Source organism: Pollachius pollachius (genome assembly GCF_949987615.1).
Source record: "Pollachius pollachius genome assembly, chromosome: 15".
Taxonomy (NCBI): domain Eukaryota; kingdom Metazoa; phylum Chordata; class Actinopteri; order Gadiformes; family Gadidae; genus Pollachius; species Pollachius pollachius.
The window spans coordinates 14,632,247-14,659,952 of NC_136948.1; the positions used below are offsets into that span (position 1 = coordinate 14,632,247).

Sequence of the window (27,706 nt, forward strand, 5' to 3'; positions counted from 1 at the left end):
CATGACCAAACATTTATGTACATACAAGAAAGAAATTACACACAGAATTGGGATTTTAATAAGGTGTATGTAAATAATTACTCAATTAAGTTATTTGCAAACATTAACAAAATGTATTTGTGGGACCAATAACCCTGCAGAGAAGAGAATAGACCAGATCATTGCAATCAAATACTTTCACATACTGGTACAGTATATTGTACAATACCCATGGATTTCAGCCAGAAAGTAACTTTCCATTACATATGCTTCATAGTGGGACACATGGAATGCAAAAATAGATTTTGCATTATAAAAAAAAAGATTGTCATCTTGTCTGTTATTCTTTGTTATGTATTTTATATTAGCCAAAAGCCAACATACAGGTACACACACATGTTAAAGCCTTTATTTTCACCTGATCAAAGGCTATGACCTTGAAGTTCATACAACGCTGTAACTTAATAAATCTCCATTTTGAATTAAATAAGACTGGACGCCTTGACCAGTTAGTTTGTCCCTCTTATCCAGTTATTATTAACTCATGGAAACCTTGCAACATATTCGTAGCACCTTACTTTGCCATTGTTATTTAATAAAATGTGCATAACTAACCCTTATAGTCCCTCTCCAATGATAAAATTCAGTTTATACATATAAATGTACACAAAGACTTGAATGCCACATACAGAAATACATACATTTCAAATAAATGACATGACAACATACAGTGGGTAAACAAAGACAAAAACGATATTATACTGAATGTAACAAACATCAAGTGAATGCATTGGTTTTATTTTAGTATATATAAAAAAGGGAGAATTTGCTTTGTATTGCTTTGGTCTGCTCTGTGAGCCAGTGGCTTATTTAGCCTTTCCATTACCTGTGTGCTTTACCACCCATGGCCACTAGATGGCTCTAAGAACATATGGCACTGAGGGAGAAGGTGGTCATCAATGCAAGTGTCCGCTATGTTCCTTTCCTAATGTCTTTAGTGCGCAGCATGTTTGTCTCTTAGAGTTTCAACATCTACACCCCCAACCCCCACTCCCCTGTCCACCTCCATCTTTTTTCTCTGCAGCACCGGCCTCCATTCAGAAGCTGAAAGTGTCCTTTTGTTCGGGGGGTTCTGCTTCTGCTTGGTCCCATTGGCTGAGGGACAGGCACTCTTCAGTGTTGATGTCCTGAGGATTTACCCCAATGTCCAGGACCTGGGGGTTAGTGCGAGACTCAGCGAGCCTAAAGAGGAACAGAGGAAAGGCATACATGTCACATGTCACATGTAGCATAATCATAAAATGGCCTGACTTGGATTCTCTCTTTTAATTTTATATAGGCCTTAGTAACAGAACACATCACAATGAATATCACAAAACGATGCATGTGTGAAGGGGGAAATGCATTGAGACTGCGATACTACATTAGCCGCTGATGAGGGAAAGTGTGGAGAGGAAGGAGAGAAGAACCTTCACGGTGATGGTGTGGTGATAACGATGACCCAAAGAGATCCACATCTCAGAGACTAACAGCAACACATGAGCATCTGCACAAACACTACACATTTAAATCGAGTGAGATGGCAGAAACAGACTTGTCTCGCAATGCACAGTGATGGACCAGACCTCTTTTCTCTAGGCTATGTTAAGGTGCACAAACATACTAACAATTACATGCTTATTCCGATACTTGTGGTTCGATAACGGGACTCTGGACGGATGAACACACAATCGGGGTGACACATCTTTTGTCAAAGGGGAGGATGAATGGTTGATAGCCTGAGGGAAATGGGTTGGTAGCTGTCACTAGTACTGCTGAAAGACATTGTTACCTGAGTAGGAATCAAAGCTATCCAGACTGCGGCTGGGGATGCAAAGGAAACATCACACGTCAGGCAGGAGATTGTCTACGTTAAAATGAGGGGACCACAGCATATAGTCAAACTATGAAAAGTTGTAGTATTTCTAGTTAGTGTAGCTTATTGATTGACAGGGATTGCTGCACACAAGTCCGAATCGCTTGATAAAGGTGGGCAACGCCAAGAACCGTTGGCACATGCATGGACGACCGTCGGCCAGAAGATGGTGCTGCAGTCTGATATTTAGCAAAAAATCAGCATTGGAGTTAAACCATGAAACACAGGGAGGCAGTCAGGTCCAAACGAGGGAAAAAAGGATTTAGAAACAAAGCGTTAGAAAAAATAATTAAAAAAGACATCAAAATGAAAGCGCTATCTTGATTCTTTCCCTTGAGTATTACATCATTAATCCTGACACTGCTGATGAGCAAGAAGAGAAGCATTTGTCCTTAGAGGGCTTGTCCCTTGTGCCAGCCTGTGCTGCCTTTCACGTTGTTTACAGGAAGAAGAGCCCTGCAGGTTGTAAAGGCCAAACAGCGTTTCACACACGGTGATCTGCCAACTATTTAATGGCAATCGTCTGTCCCTTCCGAGGACATTGCCTACTCCGTCTCTAATTCTCTCTGAGGGGATGAAAGGGCAAATATAAAAACCACCAATAAATCACTGCTATCTGTGGTGCTCATCGTCTCTGCAGTGAAGCATGCAAATTTAGTTGTGTCGTGATCAACATCATGTGGGTACTAGTAGGCCATGCTGGGATAATAAGGTGTCAGTGAAGAGATGTAATGACCACATATTTTTGAGCATAATTCCGTCTTTGACTACACAGGCATGGCCTCGGTTGGTTTGTGTGGCACATAAAAGGGATTCTAGACGGTCCTGTGAGGCCAAACAATTAGTGAGTTAGTAATCTACACTTTGACTTTTGAAGCTTTCTACAGACCACTTCCTTCTCGAAAGCCAGCCAGCATGAATACGCAAATGAGATCCCTTTTGCAGTCAAAGTCCAGTCACATTCTCTGACTTAATTATCCCTAAGCTTCAGAGATTCAGCATGGAGCTGCTTTGGGTCCTTGTTAATGACATAGTGTGCATGTGCGTGTGCTTGTGTGTGTGTGTTGGGGGGATAAACAGGGCCAAAATGGCCTTCTAAAGCATTTGATTACAGAGGCGTCTGAGTGGATTCTGTAATAATGAAAAGGAGGTTGTGGTAGAAGAAGGCAGACCAGTGGGGAGACTGCGGTCTAATGAGTCTGAGGAGAAGTCCAGTGGATAATCGATAGAAAATTGAGACGATCCTAGTATCACAGTGAAGGATATTCATCTTGTGTCGCCTTTTGATGCATTTGCCGCAGGCAAGAATGAAGCAACAAAAGCGTTTGCGATTTCACAAAACCCAACATTAGTGGAAACGTCCCTCGACTTGTCTGCAACCAGACTTCCTGCAATGATATTTCTGGCACGCTTCAGTGTTTGTCAGTCTCTGAACAGGGTGGGGGGTTGAGACGATGGTAAGCAGATATGTTCCTGACTCTGTGTGTGTGTGTGTGTGTGTGTGTGTGTGTGTGTGTGTGTGTGTGTGTGTGTGTGTGTGTGTGTGTGTGTGTGTGTGTGTGTGTGTTGCAGGGTATGGCAGCGTGACTCAGACCGGGACCGCTGTGAGGTCTGTAAACTGAGCCTCTCTGAGGTAGGCAGTTCTCTATAATGAGAAGTGCCCAAAAAAGCAGGGGGGGGGCGTTTCCCAGAACCGGGGAAAGAGTGTGGGGCACCAGGAATCAAACAAAATAAACCCCTTCCTCACCTTGAGAACGCCTCATCCAGTCCGTCCTCCAGCTCCTGCAGGATGAAACACACGATAACAATTAGGCTTCAGAGCCTGCAGGCAAGGCAGAGAGTAAACAGTGTTTATTCAGGTTAATGGGGAGCTATAAGTCAAAGAGTGGCTGTGTTTTTACATCTGTGCTCGGGGGGGGGGGGGAACTAAGTGCAGGCTTTGAGCAATGGGAAGTCAAATCACTAGCGTGGGTGCATACACATACAAACATCCATCTAACTATAACTACAATAACAATGTAGATGAGAAGACACACACACACACACACACACACACACACACGGGGGGGGGGGGGGGGGGGGCTGGTCACCTGGATCTGTCTACCTCTCTCTTGTGCACTCAACCCGACAGTCTCACACACATGAATGCAAGATGTACACCAACACCCTCTCACGCACAGTCTCCAACATTTACGGCAGGTATGTGTGATGATAATTGATATATGACTTGGCCTGGGTCTTACCCATACAGTATTGTTGTTCTCCATTGCGCGCCTGTGTGCAATGTCTGGCTCTCCCTGGATGATCCCAGAGTGGGCCAGGAACCCTTTGGCTCCTTCAGCCAGGTCCAGCAGTTCCCCTGTGGCCACTTCTGCAGCAGAGACGCACGGACCACACAACAGAGGAGTCGCAAGAAATGTGAGGCTCCAGGAAAATAGACCACTTGTCCAGAGGTGACACACCACTGCCTTAGATGCTTTTTGCATGGCGTTGGAGGTAGGTGAGAGAACGGTCAGATTCAGAGGATACATCACCCCTCGGGGGGAGCCTTTGGTGGGCTCTTGTTGTGAACGGCACACCAATTAAAAAGCAAAACGGCCATTAATGAACACAGGCCATTATGACATTCATTAGGCCGCGGTCCTCCTTATTATGCCGCTAATGTTTAATCAACACAGCCATCTGTTGGCTGTCCCCTAATGATGAGTGGGTCATGGAGCATGCCAGTTACTCATGCATCTGAACACACACCGATGGGTGCTAATGGGACTTCTGTCTAATAGAAGGAATCACAGCAGTTTAATAGGGTGTGGATATAGTGTGTTTGTGTGTGTGCTATATATGTGTATGTGCATCCAGAAAATGCGCCGCTTCGTCAGCTAGATCAGGAAGATCAAATCAACAAGACAGTATAGTATAACTACTTAAGCACAACAAAGGTTTAGTTCTTAACCATTGGTGTCTGCTCTTCCTAAAAAAGAATGGGTATGTGTGTACGCTTGTGCTTGTGACTAGCAGGGCTTAGCAGCGTGACTCAGTGTGTGTGCATGTGTGTGTGTGTTACAGGTTCAGGTTTCAGGTCGAAAGAATGCCAAGTCTCTGAAGACACCAATGCCCAGAGCACAATCTTCTGTGTATTCTGGGGCCAAAAAGCAATACACGTATGGATGTGCACGAACTGCGGACGAAGGTATCGTGTCTCAAGGATACAGCTGAGCGGTCTCTGACAATGCCAGCCCCATGACACTGATAGTCCACCACAGGAAGCTGAATCTCATCTGACGAGTGAAGGGTGTTCAAACACCGCTATCGGATGCATTTACCCAACTGTCCCCCGATCACATATTGAAATCACATGAAATGATGAAGAGAAAAAACAACATGGCAATATTTTTATCCCCATTTTAATCCCATTCTAAAGCCTTCCGAACGCCCTGCCCTTCAACCCGCTGCAGTACCAGGGCGTGCTTCTGAGCCGTTTTGCTAGCAGGACGATGCCAGTGCCTGCTCTGTTCTGCCTGATCCCGGACCCAGTGTGCTTGGTCCCCTCACTAGAGATTATCAGGCAAAATAAACAGTCAAGCACTGCAACCCGGGAAACCACCCCCAAAAAGATCTCAGAGATCATACACTGGCTGAAAGCCACTTGGCTGGGGAGAAGGGGAAATATGTTACTAAGCTGCTAGGTTTCAATAACACTCTTTTTCAGACCTGCTTTACAGTTCTAGGCTTGCTAATGCAGGGTCATTTATTATCAGTCATCACAGAATATTGGCATTACAGTATCCGCTTCGGGATTTAAATCTCTTCTCATGATAATATGCCTTATCTTCTCCATTTAATCCTACCATCCTCCCCGCCCCTATCTAGTCGGTATGACACAAGAAAAAGGTTGCTTCTTATCTGAACGCAACTGATTCCATCGTTCGCTGGGCAGATATAATGGGGATTATAACGTGGGGATGCCTGGATGCCTTGATGCCTGGATCATTAGCGACTCTCAGGGGAAAGTGCTCACATGTCATCACCCTGGAATCCGCCTGCTTCCGGCATTCTGTGGAACAGGAACCACGCCAGAAGAATGTGCCTCTTTGTTATGTGTATGTTTTATGACCGCGATAACAAGCCAGTGTTTTATGCTGTCGGCTGCATGACGTTGCACAAATACCTTAAGTTAACTTCCGTGTAAGGGACCCCAGAAATACACCACAGTGTGCTGTACGACTGCAACTTGTTTCTATGGAAGGAGGAGGGTCTTTGGAATAGCCATCGTCAAGCCAACATCGAGTGAACTAAAGTAGGGCAACATCGAACATACGGCGGAAATATTGTTTGTTCCCCTTCCACCATCCCCCTACCCATCCTCTGTCATTACTGGAGGCTGTAGCAGCTGTGGCAGGGTAGTGGACGACGGGAGAGAAGGGGGGATGTGACGATGGGCGAGTGGCGACAGTGACTCACCTCCTCCCTTCAGACTGGCCAGGCTGGCCAAGCTCTCCGACTGGGAGTTTCCTACGACCTCCCCGTCCGAGTCAGACTTCACCCTCTTTTCCTTCTCTGGAGGAGGGAGCCATTGGAGAGGGCCGCGGGGGTGATGAGATTGAAAGAGAGGGGGGTAAAAACAAAAGGGTTTTTAATAACCGCAGCAAGGAATAAACGATGCAATTCGAAAGTGAAATTCCTTGAGGTGCTTTTGCCAAAGGATAACTGAAGGGGTTTACTCTGGAAAACAATGTCACCGTTATATTGAGGAAAAACATGAATTTAAAGCTCTCAATTCAAATGCAGACATCAGCAACCAAAGGCAAACACAGAATGCTCGCTGAAAATTGCAGTGGAACAGTGTACCACTGCAATTTGGTTTTTGTAGCAATCAATGTGATATCATAATTCTTCCTGGCATAGGACTAATATCCAATATTATTCTACGTAATGGAAGGTGTTTTGCTTCCCTTTCATGCTCATTGCTGCTTCTGAGTTCCTTATCAGTTTCCAAGCAAAAAAATAAAATGTGTGGATGCAGCCATCTTCAATGTCAAAAGCTTTTTTGTATGCGCATAAATGCAATTTGGTTCATTCAAACACGCACACAACAAAGACACACATTACATTGCCGAGAGTATTAACATTTCTTCACTGAAAGTATATTCTCCAATATTGCCTCATATTAATATCAAAACAGAAGCTAAAGCCCAGTTCCCATTCACCGTCCCTTGGCACTGTGCTTTCCGGCACACAGTTCTTCTGGATCTGATGCTTAACAAAATAACAAACTTGAACAGAACTGCTTTTGTATCACCCGTATAATAATAATAATATTAATAATTATAATAATAATAACAACAATAATAATAATAATACTTCAATAGCCTAATAAACAGCTTCTATTTTTAGTCTTCCCATTCCCAATGAGAGCTGTGGTAGCTTAGCAATGGCTCTATTATGAAACCCCTGGACACTCTGGTCTCTCCCTGGAGTCCGGCTACCAAACAGCTCAGTCAACAAAAGCATCAGTTGACAGCCAATGGTGTGACTTACCCACCCACACTGCCTGTACAATGGCAGCTCTTGTCTACAGATATTTTCCAGGCGCGTGCAAAGTAAACCTGGTCTAGGGGGATTGGGGGCGGGATCTAGCCTGACGAGCTGGGAGGGGGGACAGGGGGTGTATGCTTTTGCAGGTATGATCTCCTCGACACTGAAAGGCGCTCCTTTCTTCCCCTCCTCTGGGGCCTCGTAACTCATGTCAAGTAGAATCAGAGCTGCTTCCTCTCAGGTGCTCGCTTCTTCCTGCTCTCCAGCACAAGAGAACACTACGAGTTCTTTTTGAGTGATATATACTTGCCCTAGACAGACTCCCAGACTCACAACCGCCCCCCCCCCCCACACACACACACACAAACCCACACCCAAACCACACAGTCAATATTACGTTGAACCCCGCTAACATAGAGCCTTGTTCAAAGAAAATATGATGTTCCCAGGCTTAGCTGTGTGAAGAGATAAAGGCTACGGAAAGGTGGGTAGAGAGGAAAATAGAAGGCAATGGCGGGGGGACGCAGGGACAAAGGTGATTGAAGAAGAGCGGGGGGAGGGAAGCAGAGAAGGCTGTACAATTTGCCGTGCTTTGATATCCAACCCAAAAGGAAATAAAGCAGAAAGCCGATACAATGCAAAAGGCTCAAATGATCAAAGTTACCAAAAGGGGCTTGTTGCGCAAAAAATATATCTGGGGCTAATAAAATGGGGATTGATGTGGAGAGTATTCGCATTTCTTGGTTCTGGCATGTGTGTGTGTATCTGAATAAATATGCCTGCCATTCGTCACTTTCTAACCAAGACAGGATCATTGACACTGGGGGCTGTCAGAGAATGGTTGCTTTCTTGTGTATAAGCTCACCAACACACACACACACACACACACACACACACACACACACACACACACACACACACACACACACACACACACACACACACACACTTTCCTTTCCCACATTTGCTCTCCCTCCCCCCTTCTCTTCTCCATGCTCTCCTGCCCATGGTCTCCTCTGGTTCCCATCCCCCCCGTCTCCATCTCGAACCCCCACCCCACACGCCTCCATCACGAGTATGCGATACACACGGCTGGAGGAGGGGCTCCCCGAGTGGGGGTAGGGTGGTTGGAGGGGTTTGTACATTCAAAAGCAACACGAAACCGTGGCTGGGGGAACAGGGGGGATTTGAGGTGATGCAAACAATAAGCACAGCAGCAGAAGCAGCAAAGGTGTGCATGCAACAACGGCCACAGAACATGCCCATGCAAACACTTGTAACACAGAGGCAGGTTTATTATGCAGGGAACCACCTGGAGATAAAGGTAAAGTCTCCCTCTGCCACATCCCATGACCGGAGGTGCCTTCATTAACATGCGAGTCACACAAGCAGGCGTGAATAACATGCGTTTTCTGCTGAGTGGTAGAAAGAGAAGGAAAGACAGAGAATAAGGAGAAGCTCTGGCACGGTCGTCCTTTTTAGCATTTCTGTGTCAGTGTCGCGTTAGCTTCACATCGAGGTTAAGGAACAAAAGCTGGGCTCATGGGGCGCAGGCGGTCAATGAAGAAGGCTTTACACCCAACTGAACCCCCGTCCTCCTAACACACAGCACTCCAGCCGCGCCCTGCCTTGAGGCGAGCCTCACCTGCCCTCCGCTGGGCACTCCCAGATGATGCCTTTGAACACGATGAAGGCACGGCGTTAACCAAGGCTATGCCTCACCCACCCCCTGGACGGGGCTGTTACTATGGGGTTAACTACCCTGATCCACGCGGACATACTTTTGTCGACTTTGTTTTGTCGGTTTCATCCTCTTTTGTACTGGTAAATGTGCATGCAGAATATGCACTAGCTTGTCGCGTACATCAGGGAGATTGAATCAACAAGTCTTTATAATAGAACTGTAGAGCTCCTTAAGCAGAAGGTTGTCGTTTTCATTCTTTGTCCTCAGGTGATCTGTTTCCCCCCTGCCCGCGGTGAACGGCTCCCGGCAGCAGATAAGCCGTTGAAATTGACTGCAGAAGCAGAATCCTCTGGCAGGCATTTACCTCGTCGTCTATCGTGACGCCCCTCCCGCCCCCCAGGACAAGAGCATCAGAGGGTCATCTGATGGTCCCATTTCCAGCCTAATGCCAGTGGGAGGAGGGAGGTTGTGGGGGCATTTTTGGTGGCAGCAAGAGAGGTAGAAAGGCAAAGAGAAAGGGAGAGGAAGAGACAGATACCGTGAGAAGAGACAGAGACCAAGAGAAATAGAAACTGAAAGAGAAAGAGACAGAGAGAGAGACAGAACAGTGAAAGGAGAGAAAGAGAAAGAGAGAGCAGTGAAATGAGAGAAAGGGAAAGAGATGGAGACAGAACATTGGAAGGAGAGCAGCCGATAATCACGCCTCCGGCATTGCTTGAGATGCGGTGGGGAGGGGGCTAGAGAGAGTCGTAGGGGAGTGGGGCGTGGGGGTCAAGGCTATGTCAATGGACACACAGAGGAATTCACTGTTTGTCGCCGAGGATTGATAAAGAAAACATTACACATTGTGAGCGAGAGAGAGGGGCTCATTGTTTGACCACTAAATGCTACAATTGTCAGAAAGAATAAATCAGGAGACATGAAACAACAGTGGCTCACTAGAGGGAGTTAAAGGGTTAAAGAAATGCAAAGCCTCGCAGGAGAAAATAAGAGAATGACAGCGGGAAACAGAGAGCGAGGGAGACCGAGAGACAGGGTGGAGCTGGGTTTAGAAGAAGAAAAGGGATAGAAATAGTTATGCTCAGCGAGCACGAGATATCCGTAGCTTTCCTCATGTCCGCGCGGGGGGGGGGAGAATGCAACAGTGCGTACCTTCCTTGGCAGCTTGCCAGAACTCAAACGCCACCCGGAAAGCCTGGGCCACTGTTAGCGTCACCGCCTGAGCCTGGTAGAGAGGGGGTGGAGAGAGTGCGGAGGGGTGAGAAAATGAATCACAAATGCAAGATATGCAAGAACAACCAAAACAAACAGGAGGAGGCGTTGCGGCCGGCTGGGAGGACGCTGTGTCGTCTCCAGGGCAAGCTGTTGTTTGTGTTGATGGGAGGATACGGGGCCTTTAGGTCAGTACAAAATAAGCACGGAGGGGGAGAAGGAAGGAGAGGGAGTGGCCAACCCCTGGGGAAGGACAGAGTGAGAGAGAGAGGCAGAGGAATGTAGAAGGGGGAACAGGGCTTCGCCCTCTCTCCTCCTCGCTCATTCCTGCACTCTTCTTGGGTCAGGCTAAAAGCGCATGCATACCATACACTGTGAACAACTTGCCGACGCTAAATATTATAAGACGCTCAGATATAATGGGACACTGTTTATCTCCTCATTGGTAATTGCTTCAACTCTGCACTGCTTGAGTCACAGGACTACATGGGCGGCAAGCTATAAACACAGTTTTGCAGAGTAAGTTAAGTGAGATTAAGTGCCAACATGTAGTCAAGCGTGCCTGCTGGGACTTTACAGGGGTGAGCATTAAGCCAGTGATGAAATGCCCCACTGAGTTGCCCTATTTATACAGCGCATTGTCCAGTAATACACGCAGAGCCCAACACGCAAACCTGTATTCACGTACCACTTTCCTCTTTGTGCAGAGGTAGGCATGACACTGTAGCGTCTCGTTCTGTTGGCTCTGGACGATGTAGGCAAACACTTTGTCATGCATCTTGTCTGCTGTGCAGTATGATATTCTGAAAAGAGGAACAAAAATGACTGAACATGTTAAAACGTGAAGAGAAAGTCACAGAGCAAGCACAGCCGATCGTTGACTTGAATCTCTTCTAATCCCTTTAAGACTTTGAATGCTCCGATCTGATTTGAACGCTTTAATGATGCGTTTCCCAAAAATACATCTTAAAAAAAGAAAACAATGCTCAGGAATATCTGCCCTTTAAATCTTGTTCAAAGGCACGCACTCAAACATAACTCTAGCAGTGTTTAGGTAGAAAGTTAGGAACACAATGATTGATTTGAGACAAGTGGATGGAAAGAGAAAGCGTTTGAGGTTATCTGGCCCTGTTTCACCCCCTCATCACAGTTTAATAGATATGTTTTCATTAAGGAAGCTCTCGTGTTTATTGTAGTGGTAAAAATATTTACTCCTTCGTCAAATCATCTCACCGTTTGCCTCGTAAAAGGGAGAAGGTCGACGTCGGCCAATCAAATGTGCCCCGAGACGTCTCCCCAACACACACACACACACACACACACACACACACACACACACACACACACACACACACACACACACACACACACACACACACACACACACACACACACACACACACACACACACACCCCTTTATGGTTATTGGACTTGCTTTCCTGGCGCTTTGGGCGTCTGCCATTCAATCTAGCCGTAGCAGTGCTCCACAAACAAGCGAAACACGGCAAGATGTCACTCCTTTGGGACACCCCCTGGCGCTTGCTTCATTTGTCTGCCCAGAGCGAGAGGGGAATGACCATCTGCCCTCTTCTTGTGCTCCTTAATGCCGTCCTGCAAAGCGGCGGACCTGGCATCGTCACATCCCCGAGAAGGTCAGGCACTCGTCTAAGACGCCCTGGTCCCCAGATAATGACCAGAAAAAGAGCGGGGGGGATGGCTAAATGTTCAGCGATGTGTTCAGCGCGCCTGGGCCTTGGGCCGCGGGCCACGAGGCGTGGCAGCGCTAGGGTGATTTACGACAGATGTTCGACATGGGGAGCATCGGTAGGATTGGATGTCCGGGCGGGAAGCGCTCCGCGAGCTAGTGGCGTTTGAGGGGGGCCTGTGCCTTGTCTCTCTTCACACTGTCCTGGAGTAAGCTTGGCTCACCTCAACCGGCCTTTTAATGGAATTCAAAGTGATCTTCTCAAGCGGAGAAAATCCATTCCCAAGTGGTGATGACACTCTATGTACGTGTGGTGCATTTCCTTTTCAATATGTGCTCAGTAGCTAATCTAAACAGAAGACGTACAACAGCGACACATCAGGCTAGCGTCATGGTCATTAAGCTTCTAATTAACTCTAATCTGGTCTATTTTGGGCAACAAGGTTTAACTTGTTTCTTTGAATTTGAATAGTTTAGCAATGAAAGTAAAGTGAGAAAAAATCCAAAATGTTTTTTACCTCATTAACCTTGGCTATTAATTGATTTCCTAAATGAAAAACAACCAAGCATAATGGGATACAAAAACAAGATGAGCTTAGGAACACCAGTGTAATGAAACCCCATGGATGGTGCTGGATGGAAGACTTCCGCCGACTAACTTTCAAATCAATATATTGGCAACCATGGGCATTCCAGTAATTGCTGTCTGTCTTGAATGAGTTTCGTCATAGATGAGTAATGTGAGCCAGGCAATGTAAAAGTGTGTTCGTTCAGTCGCTTCAGGCCACGAGAGGTTAGAACATCCTGAGCACACAAGCTGTGGCAGGTTACGTTTGTTTTGTGATCCGCTGGAAGAAGCTTTGTGGTTGGTAGTAGGTATACGTGTGGGTTTGTATATGCGTGTGTGATTTTGTGTGCGTGTGTCCTAGTGTCTTTGTGTGTGCTTGGGCATATGTGTGTGTGTGTGTGCATACTGTATTTCTGTGCATGCGCGTGTGTTTTTGCGCGTTTATGTTTTCATGTGTGCTTACGTGCGTGTGTTTGTGTACGTGTGTGCGTCTGTGTGTGCGTTTTTGTGGGTGCGTTTGTGTGTATAAAATCACACCTGAGGAGAAAGCGTTGACAAACAGCTATTACAGAGCAGATGATGGAGGAGATGTGATGTCTTTAGACACTCCCTGGCGGACACGGACACATACACTTAAGCTTGCACGAAAGGCACACACCCACACAATCCTTCCCTCAATGTTGGATCATAGGGTAACGGACCACAGCCCTCCACGCCCTTCTGGTGTGTATGCATGAACCTTTTTTTTTTTTACTATGGGATATAATAACAGACAGAGGCAGCCTGGCGACCTACCACAGCCTACCACAGGCTCAGCAGCTTCACAGAAACCCAATGTGTTTCGGATCAGTTGCGGTCGTCCAAGAGATTGACGAAAATAGACAGAGTTATATAGAGGTACAGGGAGAGAGAGAGAGACTGACCTGTATATGGATATGTTTTCAATCAGCTGGGTTGAGGCACTATCATATAGGATGATTCCCCGCGGGGAGACTTTGAGTGTAACTTTCTGGAGTTTCTTCCCACTCGCTTTTGCCTGTAAGTCAGTGGGGGGAGAACGAGGAGACACAGGAATAAGGGGAAGGGGGAAAGAAAGAGGAGAGGATGCAGGAGAAAGACAGGGAGACAAACAATCAATGAATGAGTAACATTTTTTAAAGCAATCAGTCCAGCTTAATGAACCACACAGAAGCATTAAATTAATGCAAATTACAAACCAGACCATTTCATTTTCTACTAATTAAAAAGACCATGCAAATAAAGAAATTAAAAGTTGCCAAACCATACTGCGATCAATCCATCATCAAACCCGGGGCGTAAACAATCAAACGGTCCACACCCCTGCACCTACCAAAGGGCCACGATCAAACCATCATCAAACACAGGGTTTAAACCCTGAAACCCCCACATCCTTGGACCAATCACAGAATAGGCTATGAAGTATTTTTGAACCGGAAGAAACTTTTGTGAGGCTCACTGCTCACCACATAAAAGAATATACAAAACCAATGTATCCATTGCTACTTAACAAGCACAGCTAAACACACAAGCGCACACACACACACACACAAGCAATCAAAACAAGTAGCTACAGAAAACCTCAGAGAAGTAGGAAAACATGTGACATTTAAAATAGTTTCTCCTCAATCAAACCACCTAAAATTCTTATTTTAAATAATTTAAATTATAAATTAATCCTAAAGCATTAAAAGTTTTAGTTTGAGGAAAGTTCTGTGTAGCCAGAATTGGCAGACAATATAGGATCAAAGTGCTATATCAGATATATCATGAGCATTAAGAATTCATAACCAGTCTGCATAACCGCATTTCTGTCCATAGTTATTTCTGTCTCAATAATGAAAACTACGTTCATGGTGGTTTTTTCCAACAAATCAGTTGGCTCATTGGACTGGATTGAAGTTTGTTGAAAAACCAACACCAACCATCATCCAATCCATGATGGTGCAATTCATGATCCATCTTTATTTTAAATTGGTTTTGCATATATATATATATATATATATATATATGCAAAGTATGTATGTATGTATGTATGTATGTATGTATGTATGTATGTATGTATGTATGTATGTATGTATGTATGTATGTATGTATGTATGTATGTATGTATGTATGTATGTATGTATGTATGTGTGTGTGTGTGTGTGTGTGTGTGTGTGTGTGTGGGGGGGGGGGGGGGGGGGGGGGGGGGGGCAGAGGTGCCTGCCTGCTGTCTGCCCTGAATGATGCAATTCTACAGCACACACAGCATGGAGGAAATAGAAATATCATCCCTTTCCTCCACCATCCCTGATGGACGGCCATGCTGGGCCAGCCGTCCAGATAAGTCCAAATCGGAGTGGCTCCAGTCTCCACACCATGGAGGCCGCCTCCCATATTAGAATGCAGCCTCTAACTCGACTAGCCTTATGGCTGTCACATTCAATGAAAACCACCCCCCATGATCAAATGAAAAATAAACAAATCAACCAATAATAAAGTGAGCAATATCATCCAATCACTGTCCAGTCTTGAGCTCTGTGCGATTGAGTTACGGGGTTATGAAAGGACTCTGTCTGGTGAACAGACACGGCCGATGCGGCGCGTCGCCTCTCACCGTCGCCACGATGCGCTTGACGGCGGAGGCCGACAGCTCCTCCCCCTTGGGCTGCTCCACCATGGTGACCCCCAGGTACTTGAGCTGGAACACCATGCCCTCCAGAAGGGTCTCCCTCGTGTCCGTCCAGTTCTCTGGAAGCTCTGTGGGGAGGGGAGGGAGGGAGGGAGAGAGAGGGAGAGAGAGAGAATGGGTTAAAATGATCATTATCCCCTGATAGGAGACCATTATTAGTGAGGGGTTTGAATTATATATTTTTTTACAATGTTAGATCAATAAATACATTCCAGCTTCTTTGGAAGAGAGGCGAGTGTCGGTGTGTTCTTGTCACCTTATGCCTCCTGTTACCAAGTCAAGGCTGAGAACTGAATGGAGATTAAGTATTGTAGGGCTCTCTCCTACCCTCAGCCCCAGGGGAACAGGCTCACAGACTCAGGTTCCCATTTTGTCACACTTGTTTATAGAAAATATGTTATCCTGCCATTGTCCCAATGTTTCAACGGGCAACCATTTTCTTTCCATGTTTTGCTGTGATTTCATGGGAACAAATTGCGATTGCCCTTCTAGTGCCCGATTTCTTTGTTATGAAGAGCCCACTATTGCTTTCATTTCATTGAGATATGCTTACATTATTCTTGCAATTGATGTTGGTTATTTATGAGGTCAACTCTGCAGTGTCCCAATAACACACAGCAATAACCAGGGGTCTCATAAATAAAATAGTATCAGGTCTACTGTATAGTAAAACAACATTGTGATACAACTTAAACAGCAGCCTTCTTGCATCAGAAATGCGATGTATTTCCAAGTTAAACAGTATATCAGGGTTTGACTTCACCTCGGAGGAATGAAGCTGATAAATCGTTCTCTTATGCCATTTCATTATGGCATACCAGAGCATGCCTGCAGCTTGAGACAAGTAACAAACACAACCTTTCTTCCAATCCATAATTAAAATATAGCCTGGGTATTGTCCTTTCAAGAGTCAATACTATGAAATATTATACTCCACTCCCAACCTATAATGCACCCCACCTATTATACTATACTATTATAACTATATAATTATAACTATTTAAGTACATGCTTGACCCACAATCAGATCCCATTTGGACTGTGAAACTATGAGGCATTGTCTGACATTTGCGTTGCTTTCCTCTTTCCATTATTGATGGGGCTATTATGATGGACCTATTTGTATAAGACTAAAATGGCTTGCACTGAAGCTGGAAGTTAACATCGCGGGCAGCAGTCACTTAATCCTCATGTTAACCCAAGTGTAGACTGAAGACTGATCATGTGCTACAGAAAAAAATCAGCTGGTGCTGGGGGGATAGATATGAACCAACAACAAAAACAATCACACACACTCCTAATCAACACAAGTTGGACTAATGGGAGATTCAGACTGAAACACATAAGCTAACAATGGAACAGAGACACAGACACACACGTAACTAAGCACTTTAAAAAAGACAAGACTGTCTTAATTCTTTGTTTTTGCTACTGATAAAATCTATATGAAAAAACCTGCCATCAAGAATCGACTGTTAAGATAGTACTTAAATGAAAGATAAACAAAGATCACATAACCACATTTTCTAAAATGACTGTAAATCGCTGACTGTAGGTTTGCTTCCTCAGCAACCACTCAGCCTCTATGTGAACAACCCATGAAAAGGTTTATGTTGAGCGCTAGAGACTGAGACCAGAGGAGATCCATATGTCAGGTTAAAGGGCCCACCGTGTCTTCACCACCAACGCTCCATCCCTGGGTGGCCTCCCTTTACAGGGGCTGACGTAGGGGTAAGCTCTCCTAGGGAGCTGTGCAGACTGTAACTGGTGGGTGCTTTGCACTGCCTTCATGGCTCCGTTGTAAATGGAGGTTAACGCAAAAGACCCTGTTGTCTGCCTCCTTTAATAACATGTCGTACACTGTGTTTTCAGAAGATTTCAGGTTGCGCCACTGTTAAAATAGTCATTTGGGCTTTTTTTTGCGTTCTTTGGCCTTGTGCATCTTCCCCAAGGTTTTTCCCCGGAGTGATGGTCCATGAAAGGATGGCCTAGTCTGAATGTTAGTGTTGCATGTGTGTTTGGATGGCATTTCAATAAGACTCATATCTTTAAGGTGTGTCAAGGCTGGTCTATTTTGCTAGTAGGCTATCAGCCAGGCTTCACAATATGTCAAAGAAGACTGCACAAAGGCTCTTTGCTACTGAAGGTTGATTACTTTTAGTCAATCAATGTGCAAGCCATTTGAAGACACTTTATTGTAAATGAAAGTGTTTCTTCTCAGCTTCACAGGCCTTTTTCATTGCATTAGAATTTTACAAAGTCAAGTACAAAGTCATGTCTATTGTATTCCATTCTCATCCATGTCTATGATAATGTAATGCTTTGCCTCTTTTTGATATTCGCCCTTAGACAGCAGCCTCCAAGCCTGGCATTGGCAGACAAATAGCATACTCTAATTAGTCTGGAACCTCTGCGTTCATTTTAGACCTCCAAAGGGCGTCACAAACAGGCACAGACCAAAATGCCTCTTCGATTGGACTGGCCTGCAACAAATCATCGCAACGAAAGATGCCGAAGCACTGAGCGACGAATAAACATATTTATTCTCAACAAAAGCTTTAAGTGCACTTTTGTTTTTCTTTTAGTGAAAATATACCGTCCAGTTTGTTGAATAGCTTCTCGATAGTGTAATCAACAGAACGTTGTACAGCAGCGGCGGCCATCTCTATTGTTGTTGAAAATGCATCAAAGGGTGCACAGCCATCGTATTTATCCTGCCTCATGTTGGATAAACGCCGGTTCTAAGTGGTTCGGTCTATCTTCAAAATAAATTAAACATGTGTTTGCGGGATTTGTCTGGTTCCCAGGCTCACATAATCACAATTAAAGAATAATTTTAAGAAGCAACCGTACCATATCATGAGGCTGCACAACAAATAACAACTTGGGTTTTAAATTGTCAAAATATAGCAATCCTAACAGAACCCCAGGGCAAACAATGTAGATTTTTATAATTGACCGCACGTGACTGGGCTCAAGGACTGCGCGACATGTGTTGGTAAATAAGGAGAAAAGAAAAACCTGAGTAGACCTATGACTTGAACCCTATAGTGACATTAGCGCAAAGCTAAGTAGCTCACCTTCACTGTAATGTGATCTACTGCCTGCAGCATCATCGTTACACGCCAATCCTGTCCTCTGTCAATGAGCGAATAAAAGTCCACCATGAGGTACAGCCACTTAGGACATGTACAGAGAGTAGTAATGGGAGCATAATGGAGACTAACGTTGGGCCCTTACATTGATGCAAGTACGGCAAGTATGCCACATTGAAGTTAATATAGATCTGCCTAGACTATATCGCAAACCATAACAAAACAACCTTCCCAAGAAACCGATTAGATATAACTGAACCCTTCCAGCGACCCATAGCTGCAGCCCCAACAGTGATGTAACGAGCAACCGCAATCTTTGTTTTATAAAAGCCAACGCTGGAAGTTCAAAGAAGAACTCATGAGCCAGAGCTATTTTTAGACTAGCCCGTGGACCCGGAGTGCTGCTTTGTATGGGGGAGAAGATCCATATTGGTCCCATTTACATTTTACATCCCCCTGCGTGTATACACACACACACACACACACACACACACACACACACGATTAGAGAGGACTTCAAAGGCTCCTATCATGGCTGCCTCTGCTTGGTCAGTAAAATCCCGCTACACAGCTGGCCAGAAATGCGCTAGCATGGAGGGGCTTTGTGGCCTAGGACTACAGGAAGGGGACAAGCAGGGGGAGTTGTTTGGCTTCACGTTCACCCACATCAGTAGGTGCGAGGGATCGGGCTGCTGAATAGGTGTGTGGTTTTCAAAGGGTAGCGCGATAATGAGCCAGCCGTGGCCCTTCCTTTGTTCTAACCGCCACAGTGTCGGTTCTTCCAAGACGAGGGACCTTCACCTCTGACCCCCTGGGACACCATTAGCACTGGCCCAGCTCGGGCTGCTAGACAGGCACACGCATGCTTACAGCAGGGGGGGATTCATAGGAGTATCTCGGCCACCGAATCTTCATACCTGCTGTTTTGTTAAGATTGTATTTCTGGAGAAGGATAAGAAAAACTGCTAATCACCAGAGCACATATGATTGTATCTTTCTTCATAGATAATTCCTTAAATACGTAGGATGAAATGGGACATGTGAGATTATTTCTTCCGAACATTTTGTCTGCATTCTATTTTTTTGGTACGGACAAGAAGAGACACACTGGAGATCACATTTGTTTTACTACAGAGCGCACATGTATCCAAGTAATCTTGTTGGTTTTTTAAATGATTGCAATGAACGTTAGTTCAATTCTAGCACTTTACCAGGCCTGTTCAAGAGGTAATGCAACACCCATCACCTATTTCATTAGCTGCCTCGATAGAGGAAGACAATACCACCGCAAGAAGACAGAGTACAGCAAGGCCATATATCAGACAGCTGATAGGAAGGCCACTCTACTACTTATGATGCAAAGTGTGCCAATCTTCTACGGTGCGAGAGAGAACTTTCTGAAAGAGGAAGAAAAACTGTGAATCAGCAGAGAATATATAATTGTATCTTTCTCTGTAGATAATTCCTTACATACAATTTAATGACTTTTTTACAGTGTTACAGTGTTTTCTTTTTTACAGTGTGCCTGTCTTACATTGTCCCATTGAGAACCACAACAGGTGTTATTCTTACAAAGTCACATAGTCTAGACCAAGTCTTTTAAAACAAAGTTTCTTAATCAAGTAATAGTTTGTAGGATTTCATTGTGCTGCACTTTTACTTTGGCACTCAACTTTATGTGAACATGATAAAACACAATGCCAAAGCATCACCATATTTGAGTAATGCTGTCAGACGGTCAGACGCAAACTGACTGGACCCGACAGTAGGGTAAATGTCAAATGGACATCAAACTGTATGTGTTCTTCTTCTACTACCAGAGATCTTTCTACTTTTACCAACCCCAAGCTGTTTAGGGTTGAGGCTCCTCGTGGCCGAGTGTCGGGTGTTTCGTGTCCCTAACTGCTCCCGACGAGCTTGCTGTCGCCTTGCATGGCTGACACCGCCGTCAGTGTGTGAATGTGTGTATGAATGGGTGAGTGTCAGGCCATATTTGTTAAGCGCTTTGAGTGGCCACTGGTTAGAAAAGCACTATATAAATGCAGTCCATCTACAATTTGAGGAACTAACTAAAAGGGCCTTGCACACCACCACTTAAGTGACAAGTGGACTTTCAATGAAGCCAAACAGAGGCTGATCCTACTGATGCAACAAAAAAGATGAATGGCAAAGTCAGGCGGGCTCCAAGAACTGAGACAGAAGATTGCAGCACAGGAAGGGAGGACAGGAGCTGGAGGCTGTGAATAATTGCAGCACGCGGGGTGCACCGGCGGTCATGGGCTCAGACGAGAATACAGATAGGAGAGAACAGAACAGCAAGGGAGGATCACAGAAGATCACAATCGTATGTTTCAACTGCACTCACCCGAGGTTGCCCATGCCCTTACAGAAAGAGGAAGGGGGGGGGAGAGGAATGGAACATGTGAGAGACGATGGACAGAGATAATGGGCATTAACTGTGCATTCAGAACATAACCATAGACGAACCCCTGCCCTTTCCAGCGAGCAGGAGTTGCCTTACACGCTTTTAAATATTGTACCAAAGGATACCAAATCTTAAATTTGGTTCAAGATGTAAAGAAGGTTGGTTGTTACAATTATTGTTGTAGTTGAAGAAATTACTGCAATAGTAAAATAAAAATGTAGATGAATGCGAGAATCGCGATTCTTATCTCCTATGATATTAAGATGCGTTATTTTCTGGTTTCTGCAGGGTTGCACCTAGGGCTGAACAATTAATCGAAGAAATTTAATGTAATAGAACGCGGTATGCAAATCGCAAAGGCTGCGATCAAAAAAAAAAGTAATTTATTACCGTTACTGACTGGAAATCAGTACGATTCATTTATTTTTATTTTTATTTTACAATTCAAGAGTTAAATAAAGAAGTTTATAATATAAATTAATCTCAACACATCGGCCTGCCCTAAAGGAAAGAGCAGTTTTTATGTTGAATGCTTCCAATGTTGTGTTGGTCATACTAAAGAATGATTTATTTCCTTTTTAGTGAATAATACACAACATAAGGAACTTAATAAATTATAAAAATGGTACATTAAATCGCAATCGCAATATTGGTCAAAATAATCGCAATTCGATTATTTCCCCAAATGGTTCAGCCCTAGTTGCACCAATACGTAGTCATCTAGTTGTGAGGTAAAAAAGACATTGACTTTCTGAAGAACAGAATTATACAATGATCTAATGGGCCAATTATCTGACTGCCTCTCGTCTCCAGCTTTGGATGAGGAACGTGTTGATAAATGATGAATCACTAAAGAGTTCTTGGTAGAGGAAAATGGTAGAGCAGCAGAGCATCTCCTCACATTACAGGCGTGTGCATGCATAAACACACCACACACGGCATCAGGGGATACATAACCCATGTAACGACCAATTAGGGATGCGGAATGGGCAAGTCTTTAATCACAGTGGAAAGCATGCAAGCACTCTTCTACACTGTGAGCCCAGGCCTCGTTAAAGTAGTCCACTTTATGCAGCAGGTTGAGAGAGAGAGAAAAAAATAAAAGATACAGAAATAATAACAAATGCCTGAGAGCTTCTCCTCCTCTCTATTCAACACTAGCTGGGCTCGAAGCCTCCGACTACAAACCCTCAACTGCTCAATGTTACACCCTGCTGCTCGACACCCTGGATTCATTTCCTCAAAGAACGTGAAGGCCTACACAGAGGCCATCTACAGGTGGAGGTGAGGGAGATGCGCATGTCAATTACACGCATGCCTCACCAGGCGAAACCGGTTCAATGGCCACAAATGACTCAAGTTACAGGCCTTTGATATGGATTGCCTCGGACCTGTTGCTTTTCACATGGGGGCCGGAAAGACAAATTCCATCACACAGTGGTCAAAGATTAAACAGTTCTGGAGTATAGGGCTTGAGGACATAATTACAAAGCTTACAAAACATGTAAACTTTGTTCATGGTGCGCTTTAGTCACATGGGTTACATATTGAACAACAAATACCTGTCAGGGATGAGTACGCCTGGGACGGGTCTGGCTCACACAGGTGTCTAGTTGGCATACTTGTTTTTTGCATAAAAATAACACAAAGAAATGCCAGCAGGAAAACAATCCCTAACTCTTCCTGGTGGCGCAGCGCGTCCAGCCTGCTGTATCAACAGTTTGCCCCTCTTTGTGGAGGCCGAGGGGAGCTGCCGTGGCGTGCATCGACAGCTCTCTGCAAAGGGTCACGTGGGGTTCAATCAAAGAGCAACTGGGATGAGAGAAAAAAACAACAAAAAAAAAAACACCCTAAAGCATTCCTGTGATGTCGCTCACAACACAAAGCGCCGCTGTGAGGGGTGCTTTGTCGTGGTGCCGGTCGGGCCAGCCTCCCACCTGACCCGTCTATTCACTGACAGGGATGGACGGAATGGATCCCAGCTCGACTGTGTTGGTGCTTCTCCGAACACACTGCCAGGACACAAGGGGAAAGAAGCCTCTTCGGCCTTCGATTGTAGCTTTAAGTCAACCGGGTTCATTCGAGAACACCGGTTCTGCCTGGCTGTGTGCAACTCATCCATGAGTCAATCTTTGACGTGGCAGTGAACGGGGACGCTTTGTGTTTGGGCATGCTTGAGTTTGTCAATAGCAATTACCTCTCCATTGCCCCTGAAGCAGCGGAAACACCACAAATCACAGCAGAGGCGTTTGCTCCGTTTGGTCGGGATTGGGCCAGTTTAAGGCACTAGCTGACTCAATCGTGTTTGGCGACCAAATGGTAAAGAGCCATCTGGGAGGCAGATTTCTATCAGGGCTAGTGACCACAACAGACGTAGTGGAGGTAGATTCCAAAGGATGAAGTCCTTCAACAATATTAATAAAAATACCATATTAAAACACAAAGGGTACACCCAGGCAGGGTTGAGCCATATATGTCCCTACAAAATAGTGGCTTTAGTAGGGCACACACACAGGGTGAGGTGTACACTGTCTTTTGTAAGATGTAAACTGAATAATACATTGCCTAACCACAGCTGCACATTGAGCAGCTATTTAACAGTACAGGAAGTAGTGACAGGAACCCCCCCCCCACACACACACACACACACACCAAATAAATACAAATGACAAACTCAGCTAACAGTTGATACAAAGCCTGATTTATGGTGCTCTTCTAAATACAGAAGCCCATGCCTCATCTCTCCTTCTCTGTCCTTGTGCACCAAGATTTTGCTCATCAGCCTTCATCACAGAGCAACATGCAAAACTCGCCGTGCAGCGCCGTATCATACAGGCATCAATTCCCACACGAGAGAAGGGGGGGAAGTGTTACCTAAGTATATAGCCATCAGTGCCATGTTTGGTGGCAATCCAAAACTATTCCAGTTGGCCGAGGCCAGGGATTTACAGGGGATAAGAGTCTTATCGGTGGCTTGTAAGTCCAGGCATTAGGACACATATCATTCAGAGGATGTAAAATCCACCAGGAAGAATAGAAGGGAGGAGTAGGAGATGAGGAAAGAGAGATGAGAGATGTGCAGTACACCAAGGCAGGGAACACAGCCAACATCCTGCTGAGGTCAACATATTTCCCATGGTCTCTCTCTCCAAGAAGCATTGGTGTTACAGGCATTCAAGGGCTGCTTCTCTTGGCCTCCACACACACACACACACACACACACACACACACACACACACACACACACACACACACACACACACACACACACACCTTGCAATCAGAAATGTTTTTTGACTAGATGGTAAAGTGAAATATTATTCTTCATCATTCCATGTGTGTAATTTCCAGCATTGCCATGCTTCAGAAAATTAAATTTGATTATTTGTTGTTGCTGCCACATCTGGATATGGCGATGTAAGGTAAATTATTATGAGGTGTTTGCTGGTTGTTCTTGGGGGCAGACCGGCAAGATAACAGGGCAGAGTAAAGACAAAAAGAAGAGTTGACAAGAAAATATAATCTAATTTTTCCCCATTTCCCTTTATTTCCAAGGGACTTCACATTCAAGAAAGCAGAATGTGTCCGGATCATGTTTGGTTGGAGGAGTCGGGAGTTGCAGACTTCACCAGTAATCCCTTGGGAAGCAGGGATCTCTCTTTTAGCATCCAGAGTGGACTGTGCCCAGCATGTAGTGATACATGCAACATCAATCTAAATTGGCAACAGCTGGTCCCTGCTCTTCGACATGTCAGCATTTTGTGCAAAACGGAGGGCGAGGTCAAAAGAAAATAGTTCTGCTGCCATGCTGTGCAAATCTCTTGCCGAAACCCAGAGAGCAATGAAAGAAGCAAGACTTTCCTGCATTACCTGCTCAACCTCGCTGTAAACGGGTGTCGGGATGTGAGTGTGTGTGTAAGGGGAGGGGTGGGCAGAGCAGGGGTGCAAGGGAAGCAACAAGACTTCACCCAGGACGCCTTGGGGTGAATACTGAAATCAAAGTGTGTGTGTGTTATTTAGAGGAGAAGGGTATACCACGTATACCACTAGTATACGTACATCAAATCTGAGGCTTTTCTGCCATCCAAGGACACAGTGGAAATACAGACTTCCTTAATGGAGGCCTGCCGTAAATAATAATAATAATTGATCCATTTTTTATAGCGCTTTTCTCAATACTCAAAGACGCTTTACAAATAAGAAAGGAATACATACAGACAGTACAGACAATCAAACAAAAGGGAAAAAATAAACGACACCACAACAATAGGCAACACATTAAGAGAGCAGGAGAGAGTGGAAGATGGCGGGGGATGATTTGTCAAGATTTGTAAATAGCATCATGTTGTATTCATTCAGTCAGCACAGGACTACTTTCAGGGGTGAACAGCAACATTGGAGAGGAAATCAATACTTGCTAAATAAGTTAACAGGGCATCCAACTGCCAATGTGCTATTTACTCCGAGAAAGCACACAACTACAGTTAGCTAAAGTGTTTCCTAAATCAGAAGCCGAGCATTGGTCTTTAACGAAGATGAAATATCCGAAACGTAATTTCTCTGATCGAATCCGAGAATTGAACGACCCACTGTATATCACTGGGGTCTTTACAACTCCATAAAATGAGCACTGCAGGAAACAAATCTCAATCACAGCCTGGTGGGATGTTTGGATGACTTTATGGAGAGGACTCACTGCTGGCCAACACTAGGCCACGAGGGGACAAGCAGAGATACCCTACCGAAATACTTGACCCAGAACATGTGACGTAACCAACCATCATTCTATTTCCATTCGGAAATATATTATTTAGTAACTGTACAAAGAAAAAGCCCTAAAACAACATGACGATCCAGTGATCTATACAACTCATTTACTAACCAACACATCAAGATGTCAGATCAGTGCAGGGCAACAGTGTATAAGTGTATAAGCGTGTGTGTGTGTGTGTGTGTGTGTGTGTGTGTGTGTGTGTGTGTGTGTGTGTGTGTGTGTGTGTGTGTGTGTGTGTGTGTGTGTGTGTGTGTGTGTGTGTGTGTGTGTGTGTGTGTGTGAGTCAATGTGTCAGTGTGTGTGAAAAACATGGATGTCTGCTTTAATCGGCCATTAACCACAGTTTCCGCTTTAATGGTCTGACATCCTCCCCCTGTTTTGACAACACCAATTAGAAACAAAAGCCAGCGCCTTGTCAAGCATACAGGCCTGCATACAGGCCTGCTGCATGCAGACAAAGGTCCTCTCCCCAACACATTCTTTCAGTATAGCAGGGGAAGAAATGGCCTTTCAGACAATACAGGACATCGAAAATGGTAGCTATCGGGAGGGGATGAACCCTTGTCAGCAATCTGCCAGAATGCGGCTGAGATGTTCAAATCTCACTAGAAAATGACATGGATGCCACATTCCAAATATAGTCACGGTACTCTAAAAACTGTAGATCACAGAGTAATAATGCAGGCTCAACATTTTTGTGTTGACAAATATTGTTTATATTATAAAGTTTCTACTTGCAATAAATGAAGACCAATTTAACATCGATGCAGTGTCACTGTCTAGGAATCCTGCTGTTACACACGTTGTCATAGGCGATAAGCAGCGAAGTGTAGATTCCAAAGCCAGGGGGTTGAATCTTGGTGGAAACTGTTTAATTGTGCAATAAAAAAGGGAAAGGGGAAAAGGCAGCGAAATTGGCAGGGTGGATTGTTCTTTGTGTGACGATAAAGGCAACCAAGCGGCTGAATTGTGTATGAAAGGCATCGTAGCGTAGTGAGCATGTGTAGCCACCGGAGCGGACACACACACGGTCTGTGCTGTCAGCTGAATCCTTCCCAAAAAAGCTTGGGAGAATCCAGGCACATTTCATTGCAGCACGATGATATGTAAACCCTTAATTTGGGGTATTCTACATTACGTAACATAACACAGAGGTCTTAAAAACATTACAATCATAGCACTGTTCCGGATCTTACTTCCGTTCATTTTTCCTATCCATTTTGTTGACCCATTATGTATCGCCTAGCAACAGAGCGTTGCTAGGTCTGTATTCTCAAATCAGTACTCAACTATTTCAGTTCCTCCACACCTTGTTTTGTGACTCTTAATTAATCTAAACTAAGATTTCAATATTTCCAAATGATTGGTGTCTTGATCCCTGACCCTGTCATCGTTTGCCGACCTGTCATTGCACTAGAGCGACGTGGCAGACAGGTCTTCATGAGGAAGACTTTACAACTTTAAACCCCACGGTAGGTGGACGTCAAACAGTGGGTCAATTAAGACATCTTTGGGCTGGTGGGGGCAGCTCCTCGGTTCTAAAATAGCAACTAGTACAAGTGAGACAAGCTTGACGTGACTGAAACATATGTCTAAGTTCAAACCCTAGACAATCATTTAGACTTAAGGTATTCAGTGACATACGATAATGTCACATTAGGAGGCGTTATACTTGCATTATACAGGATGTGGAACACTGGTTGTCCAAACACATGTTGTGTAAACAGCGTAATAACTACACTAATGTGGTATTCTGAACCCAGTAAAGTAACACATGACTGAGGCTAACGCGCTGCTGCGGCACATAGCTAGCACTAGTTAGCATAACGTTAAAATGTGAACCACACAGTACTTACTTTTATGTCTGCCCACACCCCAGGACTGTTTGGCAATACTGGGGCTCCGGATAATTGCCCTCCCCGCGGACTTCAACGCATCCATATCGTTATCCGAAAGTAGGGCAAAGAGCCCAACAAGCGTCAGTGCTTATCACTGGAAGCACTTGACTCGTTCCACAGCCCTCGTCCGTACGAAACTTTTCCCGACCTCTCCTCTGTGTGTCTGCCTCCAGACGGCTGTCTGAATCGATGGGTTATCGTGCTCGCCCCTCTGGGCGGTCGC

The 27,706-nt window shown here is 44.9% G+C and overlaps 1 protein-coding gene across 1 annotated transcript; it reads right to left on the bottom strand.

Annotated features, from left to right (window-relative positions):
- Positions 1-27,657, bottom strand: ldlrap1b (low density lipoprotein receptor adaptor protein 1b). The gene is made up of 9 exons (XM_079753059.1): positions 27,442-27,657; positions 15,217-15,359; positions 13,523-13,635; positions 11,014-11,128; positions 10,266-10,338; positions 6,356-6,451; positions 4,138-4,265; positions 3,642-3,676; positions 1-1,221 (listed from the first exon to the last, which is right to left on the bottom strand). Exons 1-9 carry the CDS (start codon positions 27,524-27,526, stop codon positions 1,077-1,079), a joined length of 933 nt encoding a protein of 310 aa, XP_079609185.1. The 5' UTR covers positions 27,527-27,657; the 3' UTR covers positions 1-1,076.
- Positions 27,658-27,706: the final 49 nt, after the last annotated feature.